Source organism: Prinia subflava, chromosome 7 (assembly GCF_021018805.1).
Source record: "Prinia subflava isolate CZ2003 ecotype Zambia chromosome 7, Cam_Psub_1.2, whole genome shotgun sequence".
Classification (NCBI taxonomy): Eukaryota; Metazoa; Chordata; class Aves; order Passeriformes; family Cisticolidae; genus Prinia; species Prinia subflava.
The window spans coordinates 30,133,801-30,161,747 of record NC_086253.1 but is presented as its reverse complement, the minus strand read 5'-3'; the positions used below and the strand labels follow the sequence as shown (position 1 = coordinate 30,161,747).

At 44.7% G+C, this 27,947-nt stretch overlaps 1 protein-coding gene across 1 annotated transcript in view; it reads right to left on the bottom strand.

Moving 5' to 3' along the window:
* The window catches only part of ZDHHC2 (zinc finger DHHC-type palmitoyltransferase 2), a 57,598-nt gene extending 36,559 nt beyond the window's left edge, over window positions 1–21,039 (bottom strand). Inside the window, exon 1 of the mRNA XM_063402031.1 lies at window positions 20,802–21,039. Coding sequence (XP_063258101.1) covers window positions 20,802–20,964 — 163 coding nt within the window. The 5' untranslated portion in view covers window positions 20,965–21,039. The remainder of the gene's footprint in view (window positions 1–20,801) is intronic.
* Window positions 21,040–27,947: the final 6,908 nt, after the last annotated feature.

Here is a 27,947-nt window from a genome sequence, read left to right as displayed (position 1 = left end):
CATTTTATATCAAAATGTGTATTAGTTTTGTAATGTTAAATTTTGCTTGACTTCTAAACCCCAAATCAGTTTCTGAACAGTAATGGCTAGATTTAAAATAAAGAAAATAACAAAAAAAAATAAAATGGGGAAAAGCAATCAATTTTTTAAAGCTGTGGTGAAAGTGGCTATACAAAATTTTGCTATCATGTTTTATGTACATTTTTTAAATATTTATATCTTTGGGATGGAAAAACAAGATGCATCTGATTCAAAGGCTCTGCAGCCACACCTATAAATAGCTAGTTCTCTCAAACTTTTATGAAGTTTAACATCTTGGATCTGATTCACAAAAGTACATATTTCATCTTTATAGGGTATTTGAAGCTGTAAAACACTGATCTGTAGATGCAGTTTTACTCAGCTCTGTGCACACATAAAAGTGTTTTATAGTTGTGACAAGTGTTCTGTCATTGCCTGCAATAGTCCTTTAGTAAAAATATCAGTGCTTGCAATAAAAACCTACCTCTGCTAGACAGAGCAGTGATTTGCATTGATTCAGAGTGACAAGGTGCCACCAGTGCTTTGTTTCAGAACAAAAGTAATGGAAGTATTTCTGGGATGTTTAAGGTTGGCACAGGAAGTCATCAACAACCCATACATTTGCATTTGATGGCATTTGCAAATGCTTCAGAAGATCAATTTTAACCCTGTGCCCATCAGACTGCATCGCTGTCCACCTGCCCAGCAGCAAGCTGCTATTTGGTGCCTTTGTAGGTAAGGTCACAAAACCACTGCTTTCGTCAAGGGTATGACTAAGAACTGACTTAATCTTCCTTCTTTACAAACTTCTCATTTACCTTCCAAGTCACAGCGACAGACTGAAGCATGAGAAGTGTCTGGCTGTACCAAAGTTGGTGACACTTGTGTTGCCAGGGTTGCCAGACACTTTTCAGCAAACCAAAACTAAACCCTGACAAGAACTCTTTAAGTTATGTATCAAGCAGTGTTTTACCTGAAACCTGAAAACATAATCTTGTCCAGTAACTGTATCTTTACCACAGACCTTATGTTTTCAACTTCAAGCCATGGTTTACATTTCAAGGCACAAAAACTACAAGGTAATATGCTGGGCACTATGTGGAGGGATAACCATGCTTAACACAGACTTCAGTTCTGTTTCAGAGCTGTAGAATGGCAGCTGCCTCCAAAAGTCTGAGAAAGCATCCCCACGGAATTTGGGAAATGCACAGGAACACTGCTGGCTGTAATTCAGAACCAATTCTACTTCAGCCACAGCTTTGAAACTTTTCTCAAAGTAACCACAGATGTCACAAGAGAGAAAAAAAAAAAAGAAAAAGAAAAAAGAAAAAAGGAAAAGGCAGTATTTCCAAAATATGGAAAAAAAATGCAAACCTTCTTGGACCGAAGTCCTTTTTGTACCTTAGCAGCTAATGTGCAGACAGGGTATTTAACTAGCATCTGACAACAGCCAACTGCAATGTTACAATGTACTTGTATTTCTACAGTCAAACCTAAGCTCTAAATGGTTACAAGACATAAGCTGCAAGTACCATAAATCCTTTAATCCATCTGGAGAACATACTGAGCAAAGAGCTCAAATGCAGCTGACCAAATCCTGGGTCTCTTTTTTTTTTCTTTTTTACCTTTTTTCCCCCCCACCCTATCAGCTTCTATCTCCTTGTTTTCTGACACTTCTGATGCCCTGATGACACTGTGCCAAGCCCACAAGGCATGTATTAATTCTGCCTCTGAACTGTGATGAATTAAGCAACTTTATATCCTGTTGTAATTCCATTCCACTGATGGCTCAGTGGGTCAAAAACCTCAATTCAGCACTAATCAATCTGATCCTCCAGCAAAAATCTTTCATGATCATTAACATCTTTAGCAGCTGGATGGCATTCCATGCTTTCTGTTCCATTCTGAAGGTAGCTGTGGGCAGATACCAGTCACATATTCTACACCAAAAACAAAGATGTGACTTATGAGCTTTCCTGACAGTACTGTGAATGTCTTGTTGCATCCCCTCTTCAGCTATGCTGAAGTAATTTATTCTTTTCCAAATCAGGCAAATCACTCACCAGGTGGCAATATTGTCTCCCTTTCCCTTCACTGGAGTAGTCATAAAATTCTTAATGCTCATTTGTTCCACAGTAAATCTATTTTCCTTCCTCAAAATTACAAATTCAAGCTGCATTTTCTGACAGGATTCCCTGAGCAACAGTATTATCCTTTGCATTAAAATTAGTGCCATGTAAAAATGGATCAAAACTGAACATATTTCTATTGGACACAGGAGATCTACAGGATAACCCTTTCATCAGCTAAGCTGTTATTTTTACTAAAAACATGTCACAACACTGTCAAATTTTTTACATTTTCCTTCTTACATGCACCTCCAAATCATGACCTGGTAGGAAAACAAAACAAAACAAAAAAAGGATGTCAGTATCCGCATTTGTCAAGAACATTTCTGACAAACAGCTGTCAGAAACTGCAAGTAACTACTGGTTCTGCCTGACCTAAAGAATGGAATGGATAACTCCTCCAAGTCCCTTATGGTTCTACTAACCTGAATTAGAGATGTATCTAAGAAGGGAAATGTAAGAATTTTTTTTTTCTTCACATGTGAAGTATGCAAAGATTTTAATAAACACTGAATGTTCGTATTCAGGTTTTCATAAACAGTGAATCCAGTATGTATTTTTAGAGTACAGACACATGGATACAGGTGCTGGGGTTAAGTACTTCATTTGCACTTCGTGTTACTGTTGCTCCCTGTATCCTAGGTTGAAATTTCAGTAGCTTGAGCTATCAAAGTTCACTGTACTCACTGCACACCACCCGTTTTTCCTCACCCTTTTATAAAAAACAACAACAAATCTGTATCCCTCAGGTTCTCACAAACAATTTTTTTTTAAGGGAAGGAATAGTTAGACCCAGTAATTTTAAACACCAAGCTACTCAGTGAAAAAAGAAGTACTACTGTTAGACAAGGCTTGTGAGATGACAGCACTGGCAAAATCAAGACAATGGTTCTGGATTGGGCTAAGCAATTTTTAGTCGAGTGTTTTAAGACCAACTCATATATGCATTTAAGTCTGGTATTCATTGTACATGCAGCAGACAGAAAAAAAATGTTTGCTAGTGTGAAAAATGTGAGATGATTAATTCATGTTCTTATGATAAACTGGAAATTATAAAGCTGTATAAATTTATATCAGGTAAAAGTCTATGCTTCAGGAGGTTTCTGCAGCAGATGGTGAAACTGAGCACCCTGAAAATCAGGCGTCTCCATTCAGAAGGGAACAAAAGACTTTGCAGCCTTCTCAAGTATTGGGAGGGGACCTGTTGAGATGAGCCGGATCAGCAACTCACACCTCGGGAGCCACTTTCACAGACCATCAAACAATATCACCCATATCTCGAACATTCATCAACTATAAGGATCCATAAAAACTGAATATTAACACATGGACTTGGGAGGGGAGCTCTTTTTCAATCCGACCGGAGACGAATTTGGGTTTGAATAGCTAACCAAGAAACAAAGGGAAGTATGGGGAAATATTGCCAGAGGCAGAATAAAGAGTATAAAAACCAAGCCTCGAACATGGCAAATTTGTGAACCCAGCTAGAGACACCGGCTGCCAGGTCCTGTGTCTCTGGGGTCACCCTTGGCTCAACTTTTCCCGGGAGAAATTCTGTCAAGTAAGTTTCGCTGTTTGTGGGGTTCGTATTGTTTTGTTTTTATTGTTTGAAATTGTTATAATTTGATTCTAAATTTTGTAATTTGGATGTTAATAAACCAAACTATTGAATTTGGCAATAAATTTGTCCTGGCGTTTATAACAATTTTGGCGCCCAACGTGGGGCCAGTTTTGAATATTCTATGGATCCCTGCTTCTGACCGGGGGGCGCCCCGCCGTAAAAAGCGGCCTGGCAGAGCGGGTAAGTCCGGAAGAACGAACTGGCTTTACGAACCCAGAACCCACAACAGCGAAGTAATTAGGCATTAGGACAAGCTAGCTTGGGGGGGGGCTCGGGAACTCAGCAGGGGTTTTCCCCTGGAACCGCGGTATTGTTTCACTCGTAAAAATCAAAGTGCACGAAGAATCCACGCAGGAAAAGGACCGTAAGTATAGCGTGGTTGAGTGGGGGTGACCAAGTGCTTGAGAACGTGTATGTGCGTGTGAGTGTGTGTGAATGAGACGTGATTTATCACGAAGAGAGAGCGGACCTTAAGGTCGCGTTTCCGCTGCTCCCGCGAGGGACACGGCCGACCGACGGGGAAGCGATTGGAACGCGGGATATTTCGCTTCGTGTGTGAGTGTTACCCGACGGGGTGGGGGAGGTCACCAGGGGGTCCTGAAGGAAAGAGGACGACCCTTTTTGAGTTCAGGGACGAGTAAGCCTTCTTGACCGCGACCAAGTGGGGTCGGTCAATTTTTTCGGTGGCGGTTACAGAGCCCCGCGGTTAACCGAACATCCACGGAACGGTCATCCGTTGGATCATTAAGTTAACGGCATCGAGTTCGGAAACTCGGGATTTAATTTTTTAGTATCTCATAACTTCTGTGCCACGGGGAGTATGGGATCAGATCTCAGCAGAGATCGGGAGGATTCCTTAAGGGAAACCTCAGCGAGGGCTGCTCTTGAAATTCCTCGGAAAAGTCCATTAGGAAAGTTGTTGCAAGGTTGGCAAGAATGCCCAATTAGGAGAGGAGCATCTAAAGATCGGATGATTTATTTGTGTATGAATGTTTGGGGAGGAAAGGAGATAGGACCTAATCTTATATGGCCTGTGTTTGGTACTTTTGACGAATGGGCGTGGGAAGCTCTGTGGGAACATGTAGCGAAGAAGAAAAGGAGAGAATTTGAGGAATTGGCATATGTTCTGTTATGGTATGGGGTACGAGTAAAGCTGTATTCTGAGGAAAGGGAAACACAGAATGAACTGGAATGCGGGATAAACTTCTCTCACGGCTCGGTGGCCCCCGTCCTGCCAGCCCCTACCCCTACCCCTTCCTCCTCCCTGGCCTTCTCAGAAGCAGCGTTAGCACTGCCATCCGAGACCCATGCGGAGCCCCGAGCTCAGCGGCCACTCCAGAAACCTCCCTCCCATTCAAGGAGATTCCCGAGAGGGAATCCTGCCCCCGTTTCTGGTCCTGACCCCGCACCTCGGCCACCGACGCTAAAATATGGAGAAAAAGAGAAGAAGGGTAAGGAAAACAAAGGGTGGAAGAATAAACCAGACAGGTATACACCAGTTAGAGCCCTGGCTAAAACCAGGACCCCCGAAGGAGATCTTGAAGAGCCCGGGAGGGATTCAGGGTGGGACAGTTGGTGTGAGAGCAAGAACGGCCCGGGAGGAAAAATGGGGAAAAAGAAGCATTCCCGTAAGAAATTTGACAGTAGAGCAAAACAGAAATTACCAAAGGTGAATTGGAATGTATTAGAGGATAACTAGTGGTGTTGGGAAGCGTGCAAATTAGAAACGCGAGAATTCACGTGAGTCTGCAAAAGGAGGAAAAGATAGAAAAGGGATTAAAAGGAATCTTGCTTACTCTTTTCCTTGGTGGTGGTAGATCTTTTACTTCAGGCTGAATACATTTTGGAGACTCCCTAGAGTTGTGTACTTTGCTTTAAGAGTTTTTTTCTCCTGGACGAGATCAGCGGAGTTTTTTTTCTTCCTCTTTTCACTAACGTGGGAATGGAACGAAACCCGCCCCTTCCCGCAAGCGGCAGGGCAAGTCAGTCCATGGTTGCCGGGAGACGAAGGAAAACGGCAGTTTTAAAGTGACTAGGCGAGGCTGCCTGGGGCAGAAAACCGCCCTGTAAGGCGAAATAGGAAGCAAAAATGGATAAAAGTATTGAGAGAAGAGACCAAGAATGAGAGCTATACTTATGCGTGGGAAATACTTAGGTGTTTGTTCTTGAAAAGCTGAAAATATATCTTCTTTTTGGTTACCTGTCCACTGCATGTGAGGATTTTGTGCAAATCAAAATGTTGATAGTATGGTGTATGTAGCTCGTCTATGTTTGAAACAATTGCTACATTTTGAATTCGGATTGTTAGCTTGAGCAGGAATATGGCATTTGTGTTGGCAGACAGTGTACTGCAAGGGTTTTGTGTGTTCCAGTTTTTCTTTGAAAAGGTTGAAGCATGTGGCCGGTGGAGTCCAAATTAAAGCGGCTGTTGAGAGGCAGGAAACTAAATCTTTCTGTCGAGATAGTGTTAGGATGGTAATTGGAGTCAGGATTCTAGTATTAAGTTGGGAAAGTGGTATAATTCTCTGTGTTGGTAGTTATAAGATTTTTCTTTATTCTTTGCAGTTCCTATTCTGTATGTATTTTATCTGGTTGGGAACCGGGATTCTTAATTTTAATTATTGGCTCCTTAGAAGGAGATGGTTTGTGTTGTCCCTTTGATATTATGTCTTCTTACTTGCTCCTCAATTTGGAGGATGTGAACCTTGAGGTTGCCCTGGTGCCTGTGTTTTCAGGGGTGGAGAGTAAGTGATGTATGAGAAGCAGCATTTTGTCACCGGTGTTAAGTTTGGTCGGTGTTTGCTTGTGGTCCTTCGAGCCATGTATTTAGGTTTAATAATACGCAAGAATGGATAGCAAATACAGGAGCTTTGCTTTGGGAATTAGGCATAAGTTATCTCGAGTTGCTTGCTAAAAGAGGCTAAGTTTGTGAAGTTTTTTTTGGACTGAGGTAAAAAGCAGTAGTGTTAATGTTCTGACAATTGCACTAGATAAAGCTATCTGATTACCGGGGCCTGAAGTTTACAGTGACTCCTGGCTTTAGAAAACTTTTCTGAGTCTTAAGTTCCGAATTTAAGTAATGCATGGTTTATTACAGAGTATTTTGATGCATTTTAACCATAGCTTTTGATGCCTTCCATCTAAAACAGATGAATTAGTCCTGTTGTTTTATCCACTTCCTATGATAAAAGCTAAAGGAGATCAGACCCTCAACAAAGTTACCACTCTGATGCCCCTTGTCTATTATATATATATATATATCCTGAGAATATTCTATAAGTGGTGAAGGAATAAGTTCTGCTCTTTGTAATATTTTCTTCTATTTGGTGTGCCTTTTTTTTCTGTCTTGTTAAAATACTCCCCCAGAATTATGGGTGAGGTCTTAAGTTTCTCTCTTAATTTGTATTAGGTACAAATTTTGCTTAAAGTTATCCTTTATTAAGTTGTACTGCTCACTGATTGTTTGAATTGGCTCCCTGATGAAGTGAAGAAGTCACTTCAGCTACTGCTGCAGGATTGTATCTTGCCACGCTGAAATAGGGGTCTGCAGCTGATCCTGTCTGTGAGAAATGGTTTGTAGACGGATCTGCACGTGTAGTTGACGGGAACTGCCCCGGTATATTAACCGGGAGTTCCAGCTTTTCGTGGATGTTAGCAATCACACGGCGTATGGAGTTCTTACACAGGAGTGGGCGGGAGCCAGGAAACCGGTGGGGTATGTTTCAAATTTATTAGTTAGAACTCCGTACTGCTGCGGCTCGAAACCCCGCCCAGTTTCTGTCCTGGGGAGGATCTGAGGAGTGTAGTCACAATTGCTACGAGGCAGTGGAATTACAAACCAAAATAAGAAGTGTCGCCATCAAGTTAACAGCAGAGCTGAAAGGTCCGATAGTACTTCTGGAATTGTGTTAATTTTGCTGATCATTAGGGGTGGCTGAAGCAAGGGTGAGAAGCAGTTGTGAAGGCAGATGCTTCTTGGAGGCTGAGTGAGAATGGCCATGGCAGGGTGCACATCGAAAATAGGGACAGAAGGTGGTCCCATTGTCTCACTCAAGTTGCTTCCTTCTTTTGGCTGTGTGTATCTGAGAATGTGCTGAGTAGGGGTCTGGAATATAAATTTGTAGAAGTGCAGACTCATTGCACTGAGACTGTAGAAACTGAGTGAGGATGTGTGTAACCTTAACAGCTGATTGTCCTGGAAACTGCTGTTGTCACAGAGCATTGTAGGATACTGGGTTTTATGAATGTTTGTCTGTATACCAAATCACTCTGAATGTGCTGAGTTTGGTTCTTGAAATAAGCCCAAATTGTTTGTGCTTGTCTATGATTTTTTAACTGAATTTTTCTTTAAAAAGCTAAAACCTGTGTTAATGCTATGGGATTTGGAGTAGTCTTAGTGTTTATTGTTTACTCGCTATATATCCAGTGGACATTGTCAGAAGTATTGGTAGAATGTAAAAAGAATTGTTTGTATGTTTCAGTATAAACCTCGTTTAATAAGAAGTAAAATTCTCTTTCTGTTAATTTTAATTTTCCTGTAACAGTACAAGAAGATTTTTTTTTTTTTTTTTTTTGAATTTTGTATTGAGTTCTTTAAATTCTAGATAAGGAATTAAATCATTCTTGGGTGAAAAGAAGATTTTGAGTCGTATGAAGAATTGTAAATTATTCTGTATAAAGGGGATGAGTGAATTATGAGCTAGAAAACTCATTCAAATATTCAGATTGTCTGAATAATAGTCGTAGCATGTTTTCTTCCTGTAAGGTATTTCCGGAGATTTTTCAAAAAGTATGGTTAAAAATTAAACTTGCATTATACCTAGATCTGAATTGATAAATTTAATTTGAAGCCAGCTGTGAGAGAGCTTCAAGATGTTAATTTATAAAATCAGGTAGATTCTGGAAAAAGAGGGGTTTTTTTTGTTCATGTGACAAAGGTGTAGTCTGTGCTAACCCCTCAGTTTTGGAGGGTTCCCCTGTTTTGTTTTTAACAGGTGTTAGTACGGAAGAACATCAGGAAGGGTGAATCTGGAGCTCCAGAAATTTAAAGAGAAGGAACTCCACCCCCAGGATATCAGAAACAAATGGCAGAAGAAATATCCATTCGCTGCTCTGAACCTGGATGCCCCTGCAATCCATATATCCATTTCAAATGCAATTATTGTCTTGAAATTTGGGTGGTGCACTGCAAGTGGGGGTAGAGGTCGCTGGGGCTATGCCACAGGTGTTCTGAGGAAGAACAGACTCTGACTATGCGATTCTTAGACTGTGCCACACGTTTGGGATTGATAGAACCTGATTATCCCGGGTGGTATTCAATATACGAAAAAAGGGGTTAAAGGGAAAATTGGATCTAAAGGCCCAAGTGTTAGCCACTGAGTGCCGTAGAACTAAGGTAGTGCCGTGTGTGGCAGAGCAAGTAAAGTAATCTCGGTGGGGAGCTTTTAAAAGGAGGTATGCCGCCCGAACCACCCCAAGGGTCCGAGCAGAGAGCCCCTGCTGTCGCAAAGAGAAAAACTTCCCCGTTGTTCGGTTGCCACCCGACAGACGCTGGGCCAGACAGAGGGAAGCTTCTGCGGATCACTCTAGGGAGTGTGAACCAGGCTGTGCGCTCGGTGAAGGGCCAGCCCTGTGACATATGGCTCCTCCAAAAAGGTTACCCCTGTTAAGACACAAGTAACTGGCTGGCACTCAAAGGCAGTCAGGGACATGGGAATTGGAAAGATAGAAGAAAAGCAGAAAAGGCAAACATGGTTAAAGAATCGCTGGTGAGGTGTTTCTTCAAGGAACGAGAAACTCAAGAGAGGAATTTTAAGTAGATTTAAAGAAAAATCTAAAATGATGACGATGCGAACATGAATTAAATGGTTAACAAAAGAAAAGAAATGGGGGAATTGTGAAAAATGTGAGATGATTAATTCATGTTCTTATGATAAACTGGAAATTATAAAGCTGTATAAATTTATATCAGGTAAAAGTCTATGCTTCAGGAGGTTTCTGCAGCAGATGGTGAAACTGAGCACCCTGAAAATCAGGCGTCTCCATTCAGAAGGGAACAAAAGACTTTGCAGCCTTCTCAAGTATTGGGAGGGGACCTGTTGAGATGAGCCGGATCAGCAACTCACACCTCGGGAGCCACTTTCACAGACCATCAAACAATATCACCCATATCTCGAACATTCATCAACTATAAGGATCCATAAAAACTGAATATTAACACATGGACTTGGGAGGGGAGCTCTTTTTCAATCCGACCGGAGACGAATTTGGGTTTGAATAGCTAACCAAGAAACAAAGGGAAGTATGGGGAAATATTGCCAGAGGCAGAATAAAGAGTATAAAAACCAAGCCTCGAACATGGCAAATTTGTGAACCCAGCTAGAGACACCGGCTGCCAGGTCCTGTGTCTCTGGGGTCACCCTTGGCTCAACTTTTCCCGGGAGAAATTCTGTCAAGTAAGTTTCGCTGTTTGTGGGGTTCGTATTGTTTTGTTTTTATTGTTTGAAATTGTTATAATTTGATTCTAAATTTTGTAATTTGGATGTTAATAAACCAAACTATTGAATTTGGCAATAAATTTGTCCTGGCGTTTATAACAGCTAGTGTTCAACACCTTTCCCCTTCTCCTTCTTGTTAAAGGTTAAAGCTGCATGAGCACTTACCTGAATCCACTAATAATAGAGACAGAACTCTAGACATGGCAATGCTAGTGTTAAAAACAGTGGATTCATTTTTCTGTTTCTAAACCCCTTTTTTGTTTCTAAAATGCTATTCAAAACTGTAACTACTCAACTTTTAGTATATAAGGAATTAGCTTAGTAGATTTCTTTAGAAAAAAGTCCCTCCTATAATGCTCAGATTAAATTAAAAAAAAACCCCAAGAAATAAAACCTAACAAAACCCCCCCACAAACCCATTCAAAATATTACATTTGAAACACTTTCTCATTACTAAAAGCTCAAACAGACCACTTACATTACAACAGCGTAAAGTCCTTGCAAAGTCCTATTGCACAAAGGTTAACACTGTTCCTGTATGTTGCCAGCCTCAATGACAGAAAGCTGCAGAAAAAACCTCAGCTATATACGTCCTCTTTAGCATTCAGTGCTGCAGGAATAAAAGATGCACTGAATAGACAGGCTGGCTTCAAAGCACTGAAATGCAAACAGTCTATTCCTGCCGTTGGCTTTTGTTCCCAGAGTTGTTAGTTATTCCTTCTGTTGTTTACACTAAATATTCATTACTAAGACAAGACATAAGCTTATTTTATTTTAATATGCCAAAAATGAGGGAAAACATCCAGATATAGATAAAAGATGGAATTACTGGAGATTGTGGATGACTGTTACACTGAATTAAAAAAAAAGTGGTGAGCCAGCTCCCACTGAAAGGTGTGGGGGTGGGTGGGAAACAACAAAGAAACAAACAAACAAACAAATCACCCCTGTCCATTGAAGGGAATCCAGTAAAAGATGCTTTAGCTAAGCCCCAGGATTCCACTTCCTCCCCCTCCCACTGCAGGCCTTTTGCTTTGAGGGGTTCTCAAGCAACCAGAGAAGCAGTTTATATTCTGAAGCAAGTTTCAAGGATGTAATTTCCTAAAGAGGTACCTGCTGCCAGGTAAGCTAAAACCCAACCTTCCTCCATCATACAGTCATGCAGAATAAAAAATACAGTAGAATACTGAAGCCGTAGTGCCCAGAACAAGCCTACTGTACCTAGCACAAGGCTGCATACATTAACTACAGAGTGGCTTTTCCCTGGAACATCCTTGCTCTCCTTGTGTCAGCTTACAGCTCTCCTTTTCAGGCTTGCTCAGGCAACTTCCAGAACCCTGCAGACAATTCACTTCCTTGTGTTAGGAACGAAAAAAAAAAAACCAACAAAAAACCAACAACAAAACAACAAAACAACCACCCCACAACTGACCCTCTCCTGGCTAGAGTAACACTCCCCACACCCCAGACAATCTGAGTAGGGAGAGCTGCCCTGAAGGAAAGTTGCCTGGCAACTTTTCCCTACCTAATTGAAATGTGAAAAGAAGCTGCCCACACCTAGATAGCCCTATTGTCCTTTGTAACTACCTCATTTAGCAAGAGTAACTTCGGCTATGACCAGGACAAATGCATATGCATTTGGACATGCAGATAGGGCAGGGCCGCCCCCGTGGATCCTGGGAGGTTTTTTTTGGGGAAACTGCACCCCAGGACAGGAAGCTGGATTCGTCAGAAGAGAATTGGATAGTGCCCTGGCTGAGCGGGGAGTGGATGCACCTCCTGGCCTGGTTTGAAGATTGGCCATGACCTGTGAGGAGCCTGAATGGAATGGGAACCGGCCAGCTGAGCTGACTGATGCAGAGAATGGGAAACTCTTGAAACTTTTCCCTGAGGGCAAAGAGCTGACTGCCAGTGCTCTGCCTTCTGATGGTTGACTAGAGAGAACTGCCAGCTGTTTCTATGGGAACAAGGACTCAGCATCCACTGGGACAGCACCTGCTCCTTCAGATGGCTGCAGTAGTGTGGAAAACTCCGATCGGACTTTGCAATCCTGCTGATGATTTTAATAATGAGCTGATCACTTTAATAAAGAGCTGAATATTAATAAAGGCATATGCCCTGTTCTTTTCAATTGGGGACTCGTCCGGGATAGCCACGCCCACAAAGGACCACCCCCGAAGAAGACGATCATCTGCTTCGAGGGATCCTTGGGAATCGCTGGCTACCCCCGGACCTTGGCATCAGCGTGGGACCAAGCAGCACAGAAGAACGCAGGATCGGCCCTGGGATCAGCGCTGGATCGGCCCTGGGATCATCGTGAGACCAAGCAAAGCAGAAGAACGCCAGATGGGTGAGATAAATCCGTGGCGGAAATGGGAGGCGAGTGAATGAGTGCTTGAGTGAGATGGGGGCCGGCAGCTCGGACCCCCAGAGCGAAAGTGGACCCCCTAGTATCGCGTTTCCGGTCTCCCGAGAGGGTGCCGGCCGAGAACGGGCGGGAAGCGAATGGCATAGAAGAGTGACTGAGGCGCCTCCTTGGGGGAGGGCCCCATCGAGCGTGCAAAGGCTCTTGAGGTGTGAGGTAAGATCCTCGGCAGGGCAGGTGAGAGGTCCCTGGCAGGGCTGCCCCAGAAGGCAGATGAGAGGAGATCCCCAACAGGGAAGGTAATGTCCCTGGCAGGGCTGCCCCAGGAGGCAGGTGAGAGGAGACCTCAGCAGGGCAGGTGAGAGGTCCCTGGCAGGGCTGCCCCAGAAGGCAGATGAGAGGAGATCCCCAACAGGGAAGGTAATGTCCCTGGCAGGGCTGCCCCAGAAGGCAGATGAGAGATCCCCAACAGGGAAGGTAATGCCCCTGGCAGGGCTGCCCCAGAAGGCAGGTGAGAGGAGACCCCAGCAGGGCAGGTGAGAGGTCTCTGGCAGGGCTGCTCCAGAAAGCAAGTGAAAGAAGATCCCTGGCACAGCAGGATGCCCCATCAGGCAGGCGAGGGATGATCCCCGGCAGAGCAGGTGCAAGGTAATGTCCCTGGCACAACAAGACAAGATGCTCCAGTAGGCAGGCGAGAGAAGATCCCCAGCAGGGCAAGTGAGAGGCCCCTGGCAGGGTTACTCCAGAAGGCAGATAAGAGAAGATCCTCAGCAGGGCAGGTGAGAGGTCCCTGGCAGGGCTGCTCCAGAAGGGAATTGAAAGAGGATCCCTGGCACGGCAAGATGCCCCATCAGGCAGACGAGGAAAGATCCCCGGCAGAGCAGGTGCAAGGTAATGTCCCCGGCATGGCAAAACAAGATGCCCCAGTAGGCAGGTGAGAAAAAGTCCCTGGCAGGGCAGGTAGAAAGTCTTGGGCAGGGCAGGATGCCCTGACAGGCAGGCAAGGAAGATCCCTAATAGGGCAAGTGGGAAGCCCCTGGCAGGATAGGGCATGATGTCCCAGGAGGCAGGTGGGCTGTCCCCAAGAGAGTTTAAGCATATCTGGGCAAGCAAATAAGATATCATTAGCAAGCAGGAAAGCAGGCATAAAGGTGAGGAAACAGACAAGAAAGCAGACAGGCAAGCAAGAAGGCAAGCAAGATTTATGAGCAAAAAAAGGCAAACAAAAAGAGCAGCCAGATAAACAAAAAGGGAGGCGAAGGGGACTCGGCCGGAGTTCGGGTGTGAGGCTCGGCAGGACGTTCGACCTCACCCCGGCAGGGAGTTCGAGTCTCCTAAGCCTAGGGGGCAAGGGGGGCTTGGCCGGAGTTCAGGTGTGAGGCTCGGCAGGACGTTCGAGCTCACCCCGGCAGGGAGTTCGAGTCTCCTAAGCCTAGGGGGCAAGGGGGGCTTGGCCGGAGTTCAGGTGTGAGGCTCGGCAGGATGTTCGACCTCAGCCTGGCAGGGAGTTCAAGCCTCCTAAGCCTTGTAGGAAAGGGAGGCGAAGGGGACTCGGCCGGAGTTCGGGTGTGAGGCTCGGCAGGACGTTCGAGCTCACCCCGGCAGGGAGTTCGAGTCTCCTAAGCCTAGGGGGCAAGGGGGGCTTGGCCGGAGTTCAGGTGTGAGGCTCGGCAGGACGTTCGACCTCAGCCTGGCAGGGAGTTCAAGCCTCCTAAGCCTTGTAGGAAAGGGAGGCGAAGGGGACTCGGCCGGAGTTCAGGTGTGAGGCTCGGCAAGACGTTCGAGCTCACCCCGGCAGGGAGTTCGAGTCTCCTAAGCCTAGGGGGCAAGGGGGGCTTGGCCGGAGTTCAGGTGTGAGGCTCGGCAGGACGTTCGACCTCAGCCTGGCAGGGAGTTCAAGCCTCCTAAGCCTTGTAGGAAAGGGAGGCGAAGGGGACTCGGCCGGAGTTCGGGTGTGAGGCTCGGCAGGACGTTCGACCTCACCCCGGCAGGGAGTTCGAGTCTCCTAAGCCTAGGGGGCAAGGGGGGCTTGGCCGGAGTTCAGGTGTGAGGCTCGGCAGGACGTTCGACCTCAGCCTGGCAGGGAGTTCAAGCCTCCTAAGCCTTGTGAAGTTAGAGAGTTCAAACAAGACTCAGCAGGGGTCCAAGCCTAGAAAGCCTAGAAAGAAGTTCAGACTTAAGTCGAAAAGTTAAGAGAGATACCCTTAGCAGAAAACAATGGGTGTGATTCATAGCAGTAAGTGTCAGAGCCAAGAGAGAGTTTTAAAAAGAGACAGACGAAAAAGTGTCAAAAGTGGGTTGCCAAGAAATTAGATTCTGACCCTTTAAAGTTCAGCAAAGAGATTCAGAATGTTTAGTTGTGAGAGATCAGACAACCTTTAGTTATCTTAAAGTTTAGATTGCCAATCAGAATATTCCAGTTTAGACTGAAGCACTGTTAAAGTACTTCCTTTTTCCTTTTATTTTAAGGCCTAAAAACTGAGATGATGTTATAGTAAACAAGCAGACCCTTCCAAAAGGACAGTAAAGAAGATTCTCCCTAACATCCCCCTAGAACAATTGTCAGACCAATAATATCCTTAAAAGACCACAAAGAGTCCAGATAAAGTTAAGATGACATATTATAGTAAAAGAATATAGCTGAGATTAAAATTACAAAGAGAGTAGTCATAGTGTAAGACCTGAATTCAGTAAATGTGTAACCAGTTAAACCAACATCTCTAAGCCCAAGAAGACCCTGATGTAAAACCACTATCTTATGCAGCCTGCTGGCTAGAAAACTATAAGTAATGAAAATGTGAAAATATGCAAACTCTCCCTCCTACCCCAGCTGTACCTCCAGTCTCTTCCTTAACCTCTCCAACAGTTCCCCTTCACCAATTGTGATACCCTTACTTCCCCACTTGCGAGTGGGAACCACCCCTGCCCAGTGTTTCTCTTGGCCTGTCTCCACTACTGCTCCCTCTACCTGGTGTTTTAGAGGAAGAGACAGATTACAACACCCAATCCAAAGCACCAAGAACAGAGGAGGTCTTTCCCCTTAGAAAAGTTCCTATAGATTAATTAAAAAGATTAAAATTTATAAATGCACCTTTGACAGCCCCTGAAGCCCAAGACTCTAAGAAAGAGAGAGGGTTTAGTAGAAGACCCCATTGGAATGTCTAACCAGCTAGACCAGCTTCTGAGGCCAAATAGTTATTTCTAGAGAGAGTTAAACTCTATTCTAATAGTTCTGTTCACTCCAGAAGAAGCCCGGATAGTCCAGATAGCAAAAATAAAAAAAATAGACTGTGACACCCAAGAGACCATAAGATGCCCTTAATAGACACCAGCTAAAATTCAGACAAAAAAAAAAAAAAAAAAAAAAAAAAAAAGAAGCAAAGCATGAGAGACTATAGATCCCTGATAGTGAGAATCAAAGTCTACGGTCTACCTCTCAAAACTACTAGACCCAGTAGTTAAGAGATAACCAACTTGCCTGCAAACAGTTGCAGTAACAGCTACCCTAATAAAAGAAGTCTCAAAGGTTGATCCTGCAAAAGAAAAATTGCTAAGCCAGAAGACTTAACACTAGTTGACTGACTCTAAAATAATGAACACAAGTGACTTAGAATTAATCACCCTATGCAGTTTCTCGCTAGAGAACCCCTAGCCAATCTAGAACATGATTCAAAGTAAGAAGAAATTTAGTAATTGCAGACAAAGAGAAAGCAGAAGTGCTTTATGCTTTGTTTTGCTGCTGTCTTTAGTGAGAAGACAGCTTGTCTTCAAGACAGTGGTCATACTGAGTCAGTAGATATTTTTAAAGAACAGAATAGTCCTCCTGTTATCAAAAACAAAGTAGTCAGAGAAGTAGTAATTTGCTTGAATGCCCACTCACATGAAATCCATCCCAAAGAGATAAGAGAGCTAACAGATAAGTTTGCAAAGCCACTCTATCATCTACCAACAGTCTCAACTCACTAGTGAAGTTCTAGATGACTGAGAGCTAGCCAATGTAATTCCCATTCATAAAGAGTAGAGAAGAGCCTAGTAATTATATGCCAGTTAGCCTTACCAAAGTACCGAGTAAGATGATAAAGCAGTTTATACTGAGAGCTATTGTGCAGCACTGATGAGATAAACAGAGTATCAGACCCAGCCAGCATGAGTTTAAGAGAAGTAAGTAGTGTTCGACCCCACTAGCCTCCTTCTCTGACCAGGTGACCCGCCTGGTGGATACATGAAAAGTTGTATATGTTGTCTATTTAGACTTCAGCAAAGTCTTTGACACTGTTTCCCACAGCTTATACAAGAACACTCTTTGCTAAGTTAAGAACTGGCTAGATACCCAAGCCCAGAGAGTAGTAACGAATAGTGCTGCATCCAGCAGGCAACCAGCCACCAGTGGTGTCCCTCAAAAGTCTGTGCTGAAGCCAGTTCTATTTATTATATTTATTAATAACACAGATGAAAGTATTGAGTCCTTCATTAGTAAATTTACAGACGACACTAAGCTGAGAGCACGTGTCCATCTGTTAGAGAGTAAGAAGACTCTGTAGAGAAACCTAAAATGATTAGATATATAAGCAAAATCCAAGAAGATAACGTTTAATAAGTCCAAATCCCAGGTGTTGCATTTTAGCCACAATAACCCCCTGCAACCTTACAAGTTGAAGGTAGTGTAGCTAGACAGTACCCAAGCAGAAAAAGACCTGAAAGTGCTAGTTGATAACCAACTAAATATGAGCCAGCAGTATGCCCTGATGGCCAAAGCTAACAATATCGTAGGCTGTATTGAGAATAATGTGGCCAGCAGGAGCAGAAAGGTCATCCTTTCCTTACACATAGCATTGGTGAGGCCACTCCTTGAGTACTGTGCCCAGTTCTGAGCCCCTCAGTTTAAAAAAGACATTAAGATGCTTGAGCGTGTCAAAAGAAAGCAACAAAGCTAGTGAGAAGCTTAGAACACTAGCCCTATAAATACTAGCTGGAAGAGCTGAAGTTGTTTAGCCTAGAGAAAAAGAGATTCAGAAGTAACATTATTGTTGCCTGGAACGCAATAATCAACCACACAGAGGCAGAGGTCTTCAGTGAAAGCTGCTCCCCACCGAGAAAAAGAGGGCCAGCCTGTTTATTTCTTTCCTTTTATAATTTTGTGGGTCTGAAAGCACATTGGATCTTGGGGTTACTACCCCTTCACCCCACTGGCTATGCCAGCTGTCAACCAACATTGTTTTCAGGCTGGAAATATGTAAGCAAAAGACAGTGAACAAAAACAAGAAAGGTTGTTTATGTTCCAAAGCGTGAGAAAGTGAAAGACTGAACCTTAATATCGCAACAGTAGCTACAGAACTGACTCCATCTTACAAATAAGTAGAATGCTTTAAAAAAATCTCAGAAAAACCAGGGCAACACATTATCACTACAACTCCCTGAAAGGTAGTTATAGTAAAGTGAGAGTTAGTCTTGTTCTTCAAGCAGCAACTGATAGAACAAGAAGACACAGTCTTCAGCGGTGCCAAAAAAAAAAAAAAAAAAAAAAAAAAAAATTCTGCCTTGAGAAGTAGTAAAGTCACCATTCCTAGATGTGTGTAAGAAGAGAGTAGATGTAGCACTTAGTGACATCGTGTAATTAGAGTTAGACTTAATCCTAGAAGTCTCTTCCAGCCTAGTGATTCTGCAATTCTGTAACTAAGAAGAGGAAAATTATGAAAGTCTCTTCCAGGTGCTGCTCACCACACATACCACAGTGCGAACTCCAGAGAGACGTCAGACCCACGTTACCGGAGTCACAGGACCAGTACCGCCCCTGATGCCGAACCAGACCCAACAGGACCACCTGCCACCTCTTCTACGTAGACAACAATTGAGAGACCAAGAGACCTATCCCTAGTTAAATTGTTATCGAGTGTGTCTTAATTCCTGATAAAAAAACCAAGTTTAAAGGCACCCCTCCCACATCTGCTCAGTCTCCCGCTGAGCAATTCCCCTAGAGAACTCCTAAATTTCTTTGAGCAGTGTCTACTGAGAGGATACACAGTAGGAAGCTGCAAGTTGATGCGGGCTACAGCCCGATCAAAGAAATAGAGGAGGGATTTGTTAGGAACGAAAAAAAAAAACCAACAAAAAACCAACAACAAAACAACAAAACAACCACCCCACAACTGACCCTCTCCTGGCTAGAGTAACACCCCCCACACCCCAGACAATCTGAGTAGGGAGAGCTGCCCTGAAGGAAAGTTGCCTGGCAACTTTTCCCTACCTAATTGAAATGTGAAAAGAAGCTGCCCACACCTAGATAGCCCTATTGTCCTTTGTAACTACCTCATTTAGCAAGAGTAACTTCGGCTATGACCAGGACAAATGCATATGCATTTGGACATGCAGATAGGGCAGGGCCGCCCCCGTGGATCCTGGGAGGTTTTTTTTGGGGAAACTGCACCCCAGGACAGGAAGCTGGATTCGTCAGAAGAGAATTGGATAGTGCCCTGGCTGAGCGGGGAGTGGGTGCACCTCCTGGCCTGGTTTGAAGATTGGCCATGACCTGTGAGGAGCCTGAATGGAATGGGAACCGGCCAGCTGAGCTGACTGATGCAGAGAATGGGAAACTCTTGAAACTTTTCCCTGAGGGCAAAGAGCTGACTGCCAATACTCTGCCTTCTGATGGTTGACCAGAGAGAACTGCCAGCTGTTTCTATGGGAACAAGGACTCAGCATCCACTGGGACAGCACCTGCTCCTTCAGATGGCTGCAGTAGTGTGGAAAACTCCGATCGGACTTTGCAATCCTGCTGATGATTTTAATAATGAGCTGATCACTTTAATAAAGAGCTGAATATTAATAAAGGCATATGCCCTGTTCTTTTAACTTGTGCTGGAGGTAGATACTTCATTCTTCCTCTCACGAGGGTATAGAAACTTTACTGAAAAGTGATGTTTAAAACTAATAGATTTGAACTATGCTAGCAAAGGAAAAAAAAAGGCAAAAAGCCTAACCTACTATATAGGAACTACGGCAAGTCTTGATACTGCTCCAAAAAACAGAGGTGCTAGGCCTGGTAATGACTTTCTGCATTAAACTCAGCCTCAACTGCTCAGCCAAGCATCCATAGGGCAAAAAATCTATCAGTTTTCTGTATACAATTTAAAAAAATCAAAAATTAGGTACTAGACTGCTGAGATTTTCACCATGAACAGCTGAAAACTAAGTAGAGCTAACTTATATTCCTGTGTGCCATTATTATGACATTATTACCGAAATATCAGTATGCCACACATTTGCCTCTAAAAATCAGATCCAATGGCTTTTTACAAGATGCACCATAACAGAATGAAAATTGGAGAAAAAACCTCTCCAAATCGCGGGAGGCTGGTGAGCTGGCCATTTAATGAATCCTTCTGGCTTGGCTGCTCTAATTCACACAAATGCTCACATCGCAGCCAGCCTCCAGAACGGAATTAACGACCCGCCTGACGCCAAGATCAGGGGCAAGGTGCGTGCTCAGGATGACTTCGGAATGCCGTGGCAGGGTGCCGATGGCAAGGAAGGGATCAAGGAGTTGTGACAGCCGGGCATTTTCTAGACGGCTGAAGAGGGAGACTCGCCGATATCCTATCACCTATTCCTGCTTCCACGTCCGCCCTCAAAAGGCTGTGCACATGTGTGTGTGTACATGTGTGAGTGTGTGCGCCGAAGGGACGGGCAGCTCTGCTCAGCCACCTGCATAGCCAGTCCCGCTAGTCCGGGGCTGGGACCAGCCCCGCTCTGCGCGCCCCACGGAGGGGAACCCCGCCCGTGAACAGCCCCGTGCGCCCGGCCCCCTCCTGGCGGGCAAGGGAAACCACGCGCGATGGCGGCGGGGACACCGGGCAGCGCGGGGATACCGGGCAGCGCGGGGGGCACCGGGCAGCGCGGGGGACACCGGGCAGCGCGGGGGACACCGGGCAGCGCGGGGGACACCGGGCAGCGCGGATGTCCCTCGCCCGCCCAGGGGGCCGGAGTGCGGGGGTCCGAGCCAGCCCAGCCCCGGCCCGGGCGTGGCAGCAGCAGCCGGGGGCGGCCCCGGCGCCCACAAACAGCAGAGGCGGCCGCCCGTGCCCGTGTCCTGCGCCCGGCTGCGCTCCCCCGGTAGGGGCGCGGTGCCCACCCGCGTCCCGCCCGCCCCCCGCCGCCGCAGCGGCACTCACGCAGGCAGAGCTGGGTGACATAGGCGTAGTAGGACCAGCAGAGGATGCTGGAGATGAAGAGCACCGGCACCCAGTAGAGCAGCCGCTGGCAGCGCCGCCGCACGCCGCCCCAAGCGCCCGGCGCGCCGGCCGCCGGCGTGGCTGCCATCTTCCCGCACCGCATCCCGGCCGCTCGCTCCGGGGGCCCGGGCCCGGCCGCGCTCCCCGCCGGAGCCCGCCCCGGCCCCACCCTCCCGGCACGGCCGCTCCTCCCACCGCCCGCCCGCCGCTCTTTCCGGGCCGGGCAGGGCACGGCGGCGGGGGCAGAGCCGCCCGGGAGCCCGTGGTGCCCTGTCGGGGTCTGGTGGTCCCAGGCGGGCCGGGGGCCGCGGGCACGGCCGCGGAATTGCGGACGGGCGGCGGAGCGGCCCCGCCCGGCGCAGGGCGCGGCTCCGGCCACGTGCAGGGCGCCGGGGCCGGGAGCGGCCGGTGCTCGACGCTGCTTCCCTCCTCATCCTCCTCTGAAACAGGGATGGCGACCGTAACACCGGCCTGCAAGAGCTTCAGAACACCCGGTTACAAAAAGCGCTGCCTCGTTTGTAAATAACGCTTCAGAGTAAATGAACAAGGGTAGCGGGCTGCCCTGCCTTGGCGGTCAGCAGGCGGTGGGAGGCCACGGTGGCCAGGCGCGGTTGGCTTGTGGCCTTTGGTGGCTCTTCGTGCAGGGGAAGGTGGCAGAAGGTTGTACTGGCTCACCCTTCCCCCAAAGGCTTTACAATATACTCCTAGTAATGAACTATAACAGTGTGAACTGGAACAGTAAACCCAGCCTGCGTTACATTATGTGGTTGCTGAACTATCATTGCAAAATCGGAAATGTCGGGCGTGGCCTGTAGTATTTCTGCAATCTGCTGGAATCTCAGGGCATTAGCGGCCCAGTAGGTGGGAAGTAGCTGGTTGATTAAAAAGGGTTTGGACTTGGAAAAAAACCTCGTCTAATATCTCACGCAGGAGGCTACACATATAGATCAGTAATCACTATCTGGAAGGCATACAGCTGCCATTGATTGAGAAAAAGGCTGTGAGAGAGGAAAAAAGTATTGGAGAAAATAAGACAGAACCAATAGTAGATGTTCTGACAGGTCCCAGAGTAGGAAAAGGAGTAGCTATAGTATGTTTGTTGAAGAGACACAAAAAAAGAAGCTGACCATATGGCTGCAGTGTTTTTAATGTGATGCAAAATCATGCACCTCTCTTTTGTATGATCAAACTGAGTGATTTCAGTTAGCCACCGGGAACTGAGTGAATGACCAATGCAGGATGATGGATCAAGAGAAATAATATATATCCCATGGCAGTAAGCCATCTTTTACCTCTTCAGGAAAACGACTTGTATATCATTCTGAAGGGCTCAGCAAAACCATCTCCTCAATGTATGGTTATTACAGTAGAGGAATGAACAAAATATACCACCAAAAGATTGGAACATAATAATTTTTAAGAAAAGATTCTGCATTATGAAGAATTATGTATTATAAATTAAAAGGTAAAGATACAGTGAATGGATGCTGAAAAATTAGATTTTATATCCCTGCATGCTACATTTCTCAAAACAAGAATAAAGGGACTGAAACCAATGTGATGTAGACAATGAAAGCATTTTCTTTTACCTTAATTAATTGTGGAAGTCATCGCTAAGGCCAGCATTTTAATAGAACATTTAAAAGATTTGGCTTTACTATGTGTTAATGAAAACATCCATGACTATTCAAAATAGATTTTGAAAGTATAAAGAATAAGATTACCGCTGCCTGAAGGCAAACCCCATGCTCTGCTGGCAAAAGTAAAAAGAAACGAAGGCAATGTAATGAATTTGATGGCTTTTTGCACTTATTTGGAAATATGTGACAGTGACCTCTCTCAGGTACCAAGGATAACGCATCTATTGTGTTCTGTGTTTCCAGGGAGACATGTCTGAGTTTGCAGCTGCATGCTGTGGATGTAAGGATGAAGTAGGTTTTGCATTGTCTTAGGGGCTATGAAAAAATTGCCCCTGTAAACCATTTTAAAATGCTGTATGTGACACTGGGCTTATTAGCAACACATGCCAGGGAAGCACAGTAGGCATCAGAGAAAACTTTATAATATAGTAATTTATTCTTTGGAATTATAGTTATTATAAAATATTATGCATATGAAGAGATGGCAGTTTGCCAGAAGTGTGGGACTAAAAAGATGATGTGTTACAAAGACCTTAAATTATATCGTACAATTTCTGTTCAGAAGCTTTTCATTATCCCTTCATGGAAATGGGCTTATGTGATTCAGCATTCTACTTTTTCCATGGCCACTACCAGCCTCTGCTCAACTTTCACAGTAATCCGAATTCTCTTATTTCATATGCTAGTAATTACATGAATAATTACTATAGTGTATGTTTTAGTGTAGCTCCAAAGTCATGGTTATCTGGTTCAAAATTAGTGAAATAAACAGGCAAACTTCAATTTAATTTAGATGGAACAAAAAAGCTTTCCCTGAATAATACTCTGAGTTACCTTGGAGTATCTTTTGGTCAGAGAGCTGGAAAGAGTCCCTCTCTCCTACCCTTGTGTCTTTTCCCCATGGACATTGGCTCTCTAGCTCTCCTTCATGTCCACTGTTGCTTTCTATTCCTTCCATGACTCTCAGCACTCTCCAGCTGGGTCACAAGAGACCCTTTCTTCTGTGCCTCTCCTCCTCTTCCTCCCTCTGTGGCATGATCTGCAGAAATTTTAGGTAACAGCAGAAAAACTCAAGAGCAAGCATATTCAAAGGAGCATTGTGTTATGGCAGAAGTAAATCCTGGGATAGTCCAAGCCATTAGGTATTGATGGAGAGGTTTCCCAAATCAGTGTACTTGGGCTGTGTCTCTACAGTGAGAGAGGTTACTTGGGGCACAGTTTATTGCTGCTTGTATGAAATGTGCACAAGAAAAAGAGAGAGGAAATGAAGGTAATTTTCTTGTCAGGAGCTCGGCTGAAGGAAGCTGGGGTTTGAGGAGGCAGGTTGAGTGTTTGGCAAATTGAAACAAAATGTTCTTGTCATAAGTGGTACCATCCAGGCTTTCCACTCAGGCAAGGTATATGCAAGTTATTGCTGGTAGATTTTTTAAAATGTGTCTCTCTTGGTATACATTTGGGTATTTCTAACATTACCACTTCTGACTATTCTCTGTACCCAGGTGTGCAAAGGGATGTTAAAGGAAGGGGTCGCCACCCATAGCTCTGGGGCTGGGCATCCTCCTCCCTGATGGACCCCAGCGTGGGGCCCTGGTGTCTCAGCCCCAGGCTGGTGAAGGTGGCAGCTGCTTTCCTGCTCAGCCAGCAGCAGTTTCAACAGGGCTCACACAAGGACCGACAGCCAATCCCTTTCTCCCCTTTGGCTGACAGAGCTAGTGAAAACACCCACACCTCCCTCCCCTCTGCCCTCCCAAGCACATGCATTGTTGCTGATCCCCAAGCACAGGCCTGCTTGCTTGTCTGATAGCCCTGCCCAGATCCCAGACCTTCTTACCTGCTCCATGGTCCCAAACCACCAGCTGTCCAGCTCGGTGCTCACTGCATTTTGACAAGGCTCTTGTGCAGCTGATCTGAAACAAGCATCCACGTGCCCTTGCCAAGTACTCTGGCTGACCAGGGCTGTCCCTGCTGTTGTCTCTGGGAGTGTTGTTGGGGTGCATTGCACATCTCTATGTTTGGTTTCCTCCCTTTGTCGTTCCACTTGATAAGGTCCTTATCAGATGACATTAATGGAACAGGCGCTCTCTCCTTCCACATGCTGTGACAGGTAGACTCCAGCTGGGTTCAGATTCAGAATGGGGAGTGAAAACTGCCTCTTCCTGAAGACATCTTGACACTCTTAACATGTAGCGCTAATTAAAAACTACTCCTTTGCTTACAGAGAGGAGCAGAGCCCCCTAGACTTGCAATCTGATACGGCGGAATATTTCCTCTGCCACCGCGTCCACGTATTCAGTGGAGCAGCAAGAGGAGGAGGGAGAGTAGGACAGGAAAACACATATTTACTCCTACACAAGTGCGATACACTGAGAAGCAGCTAGAAGCAGGAATACACACAGACAGACTGACAGGCACACAGCACTCATTAGGTGAACCAGCAGCCCTGCAGGGATGCTCCCAGGCCTTCCTGGCAGTGACCGTGCTGCTTGCTTCTCTCCAGAATGTTTGGGTGTCGGACCACACTTACACACAGGAAAAGAAATCTCTCTGCAACATTTCTGGTGTAAGATATCACCTGGAAAATGTATGTTGTATCCCAGCTGGAGTTAGGGACCATCTGTGTATAGTTTGTAGCTCCTGGCCACATGAAAACAAGCAGTTAAGTAGCCTCCCCTGCCTCAGGGTAGCTGTCAAAAGTATTTTAATTGAAGGGCTGGCCCAAATTTACTCAGCTGCTTGCTCTCCCTCTCATCCTAGCTAGGTACTTAATTACTTGCAAATGTTTGGATGCCCAAACCTAAGCATTGTTGTATGATTTTTTTTTCTTAAATTTTTGTGGCAATTTTCCTGGTTCTCCACAGGAGAGGCACATTTAGCTCCTTTCCAATTTCTTCCTCAAATTCTTGATTTCTACCTCTGTATTGATACAATACTGTATTTGTCAGAGTCTGCCTTCAGGGAAATTTTTTCAAGTCCTATTTGGGCTTATTATCCACCCACTCTTCTGTCACTTTCAGTGGTAATTTTTTCATTGCATTGTTTTTTTCCCAGATGCATTCATCTGGGAATTTTTATTCCCTTGCTGCTTTTCCCTTTGTCACTTAAGGTGGGAAACATGGGAAAAAGCTAAACCAGTTCCAATCAGTGCTAGTTCTCTTGCAATGAAATCTGTACAGATCCCTGAGGCAGGTCTCTGCTTAGGCAAAAATCAAAACTGCTGCAGTAGAAAACCCTTCAAGAGCTGTATGTGAGAAACCTTGTTCCATGCTGTGTGCACTGCTCCAGTGCTTTCTGCCCTTTGGAGTAGAAGTTATGTGACTTAATGGTTGACACCAAAAGCAAACATCTAAATTTAAAATGACCAATCTGATAACCTCCTTTTCCTTTTTTCCCCCCACTTCTTCCAGACAGTTTAAAACTTACAGGGCAGTTAAAAACTTACTTTTACAGCTTATGCCCTGAAATGCCTTGACAGACTGGAGCCACTCCATGCCTTGGTCATAGATTCAGGTTTGGTTGTTGTCCAGGGATGAAATACCTGCCACTGTTTGTGTTTTTTGTCGCTGGGGATCCTCAGAGTAGTCTGCACAAAATGCAGCAACAGCCACGTCTTCTTTCCTTCCTTCCACTTCCCGTGGAAATGTTTTAACTGCCAGACTGCAAGCCAGTTTTGGTAGTTTGTCCACTGTCTTCATGAAATGATACAAAAAGGCTGCAAGGGTCACAGCACAGAGAAGGTAAATGCTTCAGCAACCTCTCAGGGCATCTGCCTGAAACAGCAGAGACTTCTGGATTCCAGCCTTTGCTCCTTGTAGTGGGTTTTGTCACACGGTTTCCAAGTGTAAGGACAGTTTTTGTAAAGCCTAGGTAACTAACTTCAGACTCAGTATTTTATTGCAGAGATTAGAATACCTGAAAGTTTATTTTTACAGGGTCATACTCTTTTGAATCTAGGTTGTAGCTTCTGAATCAAGAGTTAAAAAACCCCACAAATTTTTCCTATGAATATTTATATGTACAACATTATATATTTTAATAAAAATATTCAAGTGGGTACTAATATTTATATGGAATGCTACTGGCTAATTATAATGTTCATATGTGGGAGGAATTTGTAAGTCAAACTAGTGGTGAAAATTAACATTACCCATTCAAGATTAAAGCACACCTTTGTATTAAATTGTATATGTAAGAAAAAAAATGCAATATATCCAAGGGCACTATGTGCTGACAGGTTCAGGGTGCCAAATACTTTCATGGATTCTGAGATATAGGGAAGAATACTATACATTCAGACCTCACACATATAAGAAAATATTCATATAAGTTTTGGCTTGATTTTAAGGGGATTTCAAACTTGGTATTGCTACAAATAAGTTCCAGATCCATTTTTGAATAGTGAATTTTTGGTCTGATTCTTTTCCTTCTGTAAGTATTAGTCTGGACTTCTTTTCCTAGAAACTGTCTTGAATATATCCTCAGTGGGATAAGAGAGCAAGACCCATCATTAGGCAATGATCATCGTATCACACAATGTTGCATCAAAGTGAAAAATTTCTGTATAATTTTTTTCCCCTTTAATTCAATGCATTTGTATCCTGATATTTAGGTGGAGAATAAGAGATCAAATAACTATAGAAACCAGGCAGTGTGACTTACAAAATGCTGAAAGTCACTGTTCAACAGTTTGGGGTTTTTTTTTCCCGTCAGGCTGATAACATTCTATGTCAAAGTGAGAATCTGCAGTGGAAGGAGTTTGTATCCACTTACTGCTAAAATGTGCAAGGAGGGAAACTGGGATCTTAAACACCAGCAGATCATCAGGGAGCAGCCTGCACTACAGGATATTCTGCCAGGAGCTAGGAGTTCATCACCAGTTCATCATCATCATCATAACCAGACAAAAGTTGGTTGGTATCACAAGGCTACCCAAAGCTGAAGGTTTGCTAGTTCTCATTTTATCTGAGCTGGTCTGGGCATCTGTGGGCAGCTCCTAAGCATCTTCTGATGCATTTACTTGCATTATTACAGTTTTCTCAACTTACAGAGGAGAATAAGAGCTGGTTTAAAACAAAGCCTTAATTTACACAACTTTTCATGTAATTGAGTTGCAGCAGACACATCTTCTGAGCTGCCAGGAATTTTGCAGATTTTGAGTAAGGTTTTATTCAGCCCAGTGACTGTTGCTTATCCGAGGGGTGCCTCTACAGCAGATGGCATGTGCCATTACTGTGCCTTGTTTTCACTGTCCTTGCATTTCCAGGTCATTTATGCAGGATTCTGTGGCTGAAAAGCGAAGCTATCTAAAGAGATGACTAAAAGAAGAAAACAAGTCCATTTTTTTGTGATGGTGAGATGCTCTAATTCAAAGCGCTTACACATTCATGTTACCAAAAAAAAAGAGATTATAATGACAAAAGAATTTGAATTATATACACTACAAAGAAAA